This window comes from Solea solea, chromosome 5, assembly GCF_958295425.1.
Source record: "Solea solea chromosome 5, fSolSol10.1, whole genome shotgun sequence".
NCBI classification, from domain to species: domain Eukaryota; kingdom Metazoa; phylum Chordata; class Actinopteri; order Pleuronectiformes; family Soleidae; genus Solea; species Solea solea.
The window spans coordinates 26369359-26377011 of NC_081138.1; the positions used below are offsets into that span (position 1 = coordinate 26369359).

At 38.8% G+C, this 7653-nt stretch overlaps 1 protein-coding gene across 2 annotated transcripts in view; it reads right to left on the reverse strand.

Annotated features, from left to right (window-relative positions):
- Positions 1-182: 182 nt before the first annotated feature.
- tacr2 (tachykinin receptor 2) overlaps positions 183-7653 on the reverse strand; it is a 9436-nt gene continuing 1965 nt past the window's right edge. Inside the window, exons 4-8 of one of the 2 annotated variants that reach the window (XM_058630373.1) lie at positions 2710-2904; positions 2340-2490; positions 2071-2190; positions 1907-1983; positions 183-1812 (exon numbers count right to left, since the gene is read on the reverse strand). In XM_058630373.1, the coding sequence (XP_058486356.1) occupies positions 1536-1812; positions 1907-1983; positions 2071-2190; positions 2340-2490; positions 2710-2904 (820 nt within the window). In that variant the 3' untranslated portion in view covers positions 183-1535. Of the gene's footprint in view, positions 1813-1902; positions 1984-2070; positions 2191-2339; positions 2491-2709; positions 2905-7653 lie in introns of those variants that run through there. The other variant, XM_058630375.1, reaches the window with a different exon arrangement.

Genomic DNA, 7653 nt, shown 5'->3' on the forward strand with positions numbered 1-7653 from the left:
AAGCACAGGTGTTATTCAGTTAATCCAGTTAATGAAGGCTGAGTTCCATTTAGCTGCCTCAGTTTTAGAGTGCACATCATAATGTTGAGTTTACACTACACTACACAAACAAGGTATTTCAACATTTGTGTAAATAATTTTCTTTGGCAACTCTCTTTTTTCTGACTTTATATTCACACAATTCCTCTATTGATAACCACACCGATGAACAAAGCCCTCATTATTGCTTTCAGCAACACTTGTGCTTTTTCCTGCCGATAACAAAATAGGGTCAAAAACAAGCACATTTCACATTAACATAACACAATAGTCGTCAATGTCACGTTTCACAGCAACAGAAGTATAGCAGCACTTTGGCATTTTAGTCTGGACTGCACTGTACACTGAGCATGGAAAATATTACACTTATATGATCACTGCAGACTACATGAGATTTGAAAAGAATCAAACTGTACACTGAAAGATTTAGGCGATGACATTATGATTTTATCAATTGAGCACATTCTGTTAAATAAGTTACTATAAGTCGAAAGGTAATACATGAATGGCAGTGTTAATGTTGTATTTATGTAAATAATGGAAGGTGGTTCCCTCGTGGTACATAGGTCCACTCACCAGCCACTTTATTAGGTACACCTTACAACTGCTCGTTAACCGTGCATCAGATTGGAGGAGCAATGTAATTAAAGTGACTGTGAACGTGGCATTGTCGTCGTTTCTGTCACACAGGCAGATATTCGCTGATCGAGTCTGATTTCTGGGATTTTCAGAGAATCATTTGAAGAAGAGAATATTTCCACACAACAGCAACTCAAATTACCACTCATTAGCATCAAATATGTATGCATAAGACCATCTCTGAGACCACATCACATTTCATATTGAAGTAGATGAGCCACAGCAACAGTAGACCACACTGAGTCTCCTCCTGCCAATTTAATTTTGCTGTGTGTGCCTAATAAAGTGGCTGTTAAGTGTATGTGACTTCCTATAATATTGTAAAACATGCCATTTTCTTTCAGTTTGGCCAGTTGAGTTGCAACTGTGACTTTAATTATCACATTGTTCATGGTGATGGCTGAAGAGAAGGAATTATAAGTAAAGTTCTCCTCTGTTCTGTGGAATTTAAAAGAAAGAAACCTTGATAAATCAAATACCTAACCTTCTTGGTGCAGGTAAACAAACATAAATAAACAACATTTCAAGTTCGGTGCTGATGACGGCACAACAACTCCAGTAACCACTTAATATAACAATCCTACAATTACACCAAAAACGACATACTTAGCTGTTTCCTCCTAAAGAGGAGGACATCATCGTAAAGATGGAGAATTAGATTAGAAGTATGAGAAACAGAGGACGGACAGATTTATCCACAGACAAAAAGGCAGTTGTTTCACAGCAAAAACACCCATCAGGTTCATATTCACATTAATTCTTGTACTCTTTGGCTGTTTTGTCTGCATTTCCTGTTGTACTTCAGCCTCTTAACAACACCCTGTGGAGATTGTCCTTGTCATGAGTTCAGTCGCTTGTCAGTGGCTGTGCTCCATAAGTTTGGCAGCGGGAGAATTTGTCTCATGGTGTGGCGTTCCTCTGTTGTTCTTGTTGTTCGCCTCCGCCTTGACAGCTGCGTTTGCCTCAGAGGTGCTGTTTGTTTTGACGGAGGCGCGCGTGTACGAGGTGTTGTTGCGGTTGCTGCGCGTCATGGTGACCCTGAAGGTGTGCGTGTGCTGCAGCTCCATCTTGTCCTCCTCTGACACTTTGATGAAGGGACACCAGGCGAACGCGTGGCGGAAACCGGCGCGAAACCTGCTGACAGAGGAGAGAATTGGTTCCCTCCTTCTCATTTTGGGGCACACGCTGGGAGCGGAAATGTTGTTGTTTTTTATGTTGTTTTCTTTACCTTTGGTTTAGACAGCAGTAAATGATGGGGTTGTACATGGTCGAACTCATAGCCAGCCAGAATATAGCGAGGTAAACCTGTCAAGGAAAGACAACAGGATGCACTGTCAATGGATGAATCAAACAAAAAAAGAATTATTACAAGAAAGAGAGGAAGCGGCTAACCTGTTGAATGTAATGCTGTTTATAAATGTCTCTATTAAACGATCCCAGTATGAAGTAGATGTGGTAAGGCAGCCAGCAGAGGGCAAAGGTCATCACCACGACAACCATCATCTTTACCACCTGTGTGTGTGTGTGGGGGGAGAATCACAAACAATAAGCCTTTCATCAGCATAAATATCATTATTCTTCACTTCAGCTTCGCTGCAGTCGTCTATAGAGACACACGGTGACACTGTGACACGAGCAGCAGGGAAACAGAGGCGTGTGACCTTTCTCTTGGCTGTTATCTGGCTGTGGTAATGGTCTGATGCCTCTCCCGGGATGTGTCCACCCCACAGTGAGCGGCCAACTATACTGTAGGTCACCAGCATGACCAGCAGAGGGAGTAAGTAGATCAGCAATATCAGTGCATATTGGTAACTGCAGAGGATCAGAGAGAGAGAAAGAAAAAGATTATTTTGTGTGTAAATCCTTTTGGGAAAAGTTTTCTCTCTAAGTACCCTCAATCATATATATATATATATATATATATATATATATATATATATATATATATACATACACACACACGTAGTCACTCAATCATATAGCGTCAATTCACTGCATTTGTGTTGTTTTAAAATGATCCAGTTCTTTCACCTTAGCTGATGTTTGCCTCCGTAGTCATCAGGCCAGTTGACCATGCACACAGTCCTGGGGTAATAATACGCCGTCACGCTGTAGTAGCACTGAGGGAATGCCAATAAAATCGCTATGATCCAAATCAGAGCAATGACAACCTTTGTCGAGGTGGAGGAGAGGCGGGGCTTCAGAGGGTGAATTATGGCCATGTACCTAAGAAAGAAAGAAAGAAAGAAAGAAAGAAAGAAAATGGAAGTTTTATAATTTACAAAACATAACAAACATAGCATATTCATGAATTTCCAAAAATGGATATTTTACTCAAAATAATAGTAAAGGTAAAAGTATTTGCTGTGTATTATTTTTGATATCTTATAATGAAAACACTTCAACCTCATAATAAAACTCATTCACCTCTAACTCAGATAAACTTCAGTGCTTAACACATGTATTAGACCACCACCCAATTCCACAGCTGCCCTAAATTAACAGCAATGTTAATTATTCAAATCTGTTTTTGTGTTTCTGTATTGGTTCGTACACCAGTATGTTGAAGCTATTTAACCGACAGGATATTGTGAATGCTAAAATATAAGTATTATTGTTATCCATGACTTTTCAAACTTACTGTTTTACAAAAAAATGAAAAAAATAAGTAAAGCACATTATTCTTTCTTGATTAAGATGTCAAATTATACTTATTTACTTGCTTCCCTAAGCAGAAAATCTTATTTTAATGGTTGAGCTTCTCAACGGTGAATTCAGTTTATTTGCCAAATACAGTCACATTTTTAGTTTTAAACAAGTTTTTGAAAGACGTTTTCTTTACAGAAACGGAACGTGAAAGCTGTAATGGACAGAGGTGTATTTATGCATACATCTGCATTGGATTATGATTTTAAAAACCATGATTTATACTTCTGCTATGTTTGCTCTGTGTCCCTGCCCTCTCATAATGTCATTACTGATAATCACACGATCTCGTCCCCCGATATATCTGTAGGATAGGAGCCGGGCTAAATGACAGCGCATACATTAACCACAGATCTTTATCGTCAGACGTCATCATCATACGTTATGCAAATGGCTTTGAGTCATAATGATTACGAATTCTTTTGACAAAGTGAATTAACTTTCATGAGGTAAAAGATTGAATAATGGAAAAAGATAAGTTACCGCAGCACAGGCTGTAATAAAAAGAGTGCCACCGCTGTATCAACCTAATTAGTCCACTTTAGGCAACTGTAGATTATGTCATGGTCATGGAGTCATCCAGCTAATCCTGATTTATATAAGCAGAAGTGAAATTATGATAATGCCAATAATCATGATGGCCTCAGTAAGCCATCATACCTCTTACACAATGTACCTCAAGTCATTTGTTTAGTAATAACACTACTCACTCAGTATTGTCACCATTACAGTTATAAAGACACTCAAGTATGGTGATGAATCATTCATTTCAATTATTGGACAATGAGAGTGTGAATACATTTGAAAATGCTGCCACTCTCTCTTTTTTCTCATCTTTCCCTTTTACAGATAATGTCAGAGTGTGATTGTGCATAAATGAATAAGCAAATGAGAGAAATGTGGTTAGAAGAGAAACAGAGAGAAATGTGGCCCAGCACGGCGTAAATGAAAAGGAACAAACACAAATCTGTGAAAAACTGCTATCTCCTCCATGTAAATCCACCTTAAACACCTTAAACATGGAACTATGCTGTAACTCCCCTCCTCTTTGGTCTCCAGCTCCACTGGAGTTCCACATTCAATTTAAAAATCCTCCTGTTAACATTCAAGGCCCCTCCACATCTGTCTGACCGCTCCCTCTCGTACTCTCACATTGTCCTCCTCCATCCACTTGACTGTCCCCTCCGCCCGTCTAAGAAAATATCAATGAACTTTCACTCTTCAAATCCACACTCAAAACCCAAGTCTGCTTTTTCTCTACGATAGCAATTGCACTGTAAGATGCTTCTTTGTATCTTGTGTAATTTGCATGGTTTTAATTCTTTGTTTGTACTTTTTTTAATTCATTTCTTGGTGTCCTTGAGGGCTGAAAGGAGCCTATAAATAAAATTGTTATTATTATTAACCGGAGAACAATCTGGATAAGGATCCAGATCACATGCACCTAAATCTAACCTAAAAATCTCTTCCTTGGCTCACAACCTACATCCCCAGAAAATCTAATCCAAATATGTCCTTCACAAACTAACAGATAAACAAACAGACAAACAAGGCCTAAAAACATAACCTCATAACCTCCTTGGCTAAAGTAGCTTAGTAGGATCTGTGACCTCAGTGGTATTTTACATGTTTTTAATATCAACTTTAAAAGTTGAGAGTTTACTGGCTGAAATTATTTTTTATTATGTATAATTATTTCTAAATAATAATTTTTTGTAGTCTCCCTGTGTGTGCGTGGGTTAAAAATGATCCAGTTTTCCATTGTGAAAAGTGAGTGGGCATTTGGCCAGCAGGGGGCGACTCTATGGGGGAGAAAATAACCCCTATTTCAAACTTTGTCATTGAGCATTTTCTTGTGTTAATTTCAATCAATAGTTTCACTTCGTCATCATTAACCCATGAAGTCAATTTTGTAAATTCTGTTCCCATTTAGAGGAAAATAGGCTCATATGAGCGGACACCAGTGTGATTGACAGCTATTGTCCAACAGGTGCCTGATGTCTGCTGATGCTTCAAAATGGGAGTTTTTAAAAACAATATATGCACGTGTCCAGTCTTAGCAACAGGCCAGACAGTCAGTGGAGATCAAATCAAATCTCATCAAACTGTATTTGTATAGTGCCATACCACAACATACATTATCTCTGGGCACTTCCATCAGGCGGAGACCTTATAATATGATAGCTAGATGACAGTGAGCATGTCAGAAAAGCAAAAAATTCCCAGCTCTACACACATGGCGACTTGTTTTCTTGCTTTTCCAGACTCACCCTCTAACTCTCACTCCACCCCCTGCCATTGTGTGAATGAAGACAATACTTATGCAGTTAATGTGTCATTAACTTAGTTTCCTGTTTGCAGCTGCGGCTGATGACCCCAAACGAAAAGCCTTGCATGCAACAATGTAAACTGATGATTCACCAAATTGAAAATTAATGAGGAGGAAATGGGAATCATTGAGTTCTAAGTAGATTTCACACCTGGTCTGATCGCTGCATGTGGCTCATTCATCACTCTACTTGTCCTGAGCCCCGGAGAGTTATGTATCTGTCATGTGCCTGTACAAGAAAACCATATAATGCTCTAATGAATCTCTCTGCTCTGGAAGAATTGATTGCATTTTGTGTAGAGTTTGACATTTATTTGATGCACCTGTGGTTTGAAATATAGTCGCATACATTATTCTGTCTCTAATGGTCAGCTTGTCGCTGAAAAGATTGGGTTTTACCTCTGTGGTCACGTTTGAGGCTATAATTACTGATGCTGTTGTTGTTGGTCCGGAGTTAGATCCATTAACAGTTATTCTCCCTCCTGTATGTAAATGAGGGCAGGCAAAACAATTAAAAACACCTGCGTTCTAATGCGTCACTAATTCACCGCCAACCACAGCCTCCAAAATGAACACAAGCATCGCTGAGAGTTGAACGACTGCAAGTGGTGCCAAAATACTCATATTCAACAGTTACAGCTCCGTTATTAACTGAGGATTCATGTTCCATTGAAGATTACTGACATCTGCATATCTGCTGCTCATTGGCCCTCATATCCTTCATGCTGTATTGGGTGAACAGTTTATTTAACTTTAAAGGGAAGTTGCTGTTTAATCTCATGTTATTTGAACGATATTTAAGGTCTAGTGTGTTAGAATGTGGTGACATCTAATGGTGAAATTGTGGATTGTATCCAACAGACTGAGAGAAACGTCTAAAAAAAGTGAATGTAATCTTCTGGTTTGCTTGATAGACCAATCAAGACGTAAGAATATAGTGGCTCTGCTAGTTTTCTGTAGGAAAACACTGCAAAAAATTAACATATTTACTAGTGTAATTGACTTGAATTTGGTGTATTTATCTAATCACACCATTTTTTGGACTTATTAACTTATTAAGGCTGAAGATACTTAATAAATAAGCCAAATACTTAATAATTTGACTTGTTTCAAGGTTTTTTTCTGCACTGGCAGATCATCAAGTTATTTTCCCCTAATAATGGTTATATTTTCTTGGGTTATTTTTGAGGCATTTTTTGCAGTGAATGAGCCTTGATGTACAACGTCAGTAAAGATTTTCCTAAGGAGTTAATGGTCTTAATTGCTACTTTCAGGTCTTCAGCAGAAAAGGATTTAAATAACACAAGTTGTACTGCTATTTAGAGCCACACGGTTGGTGTCGCACTCTTGCCTTTGCAGCAGGGTTCGCAAACAAGGGCCTTTCTGCATGTTCTCCCCGTGTGTGCATGGTTTTTCTCCGGGTTCTCCGGTTTCCTCCCACAGTCCAAAAACATGCAATATGGGGATTAGGTAAACTGAACACTTGAAATTGACTGTAGGTGTGAGTGTGAGAGTGGATAGTTGTTTGTCTCTATATTGTGTCCCTGTGATGAACTGGTTTATCTGTCCAGGGAGTACCCGCCTTTCATCCCATGTCAGCATGGCGGTCTCCATGTAGCAAGGCCCTTGCCTTAGTACATATAAAAAAAAAACATTATTTTAAGCCGATTACACACTTTTATAAACACACATCCGAGTTATAGTATATTCAGTTTCTGCCAATAAACCCTCCTAATGTTACACACTGAACCTTTAAAGTGTCCATTATTGAGTTAACTCTTTCAGAGACCAGTCATCCATCACCCTTTTCACTGTTTGCATAATGCAAAAGCTAAATGGTGTGTTGTTGTTCAAGCTGAGTGTCAGTCATTCCATTAGTGTCTAATGGCTGATTTCAAAACCGTTTCTTAGGTGCTGACTTGCTCATTTTAATGTCATTT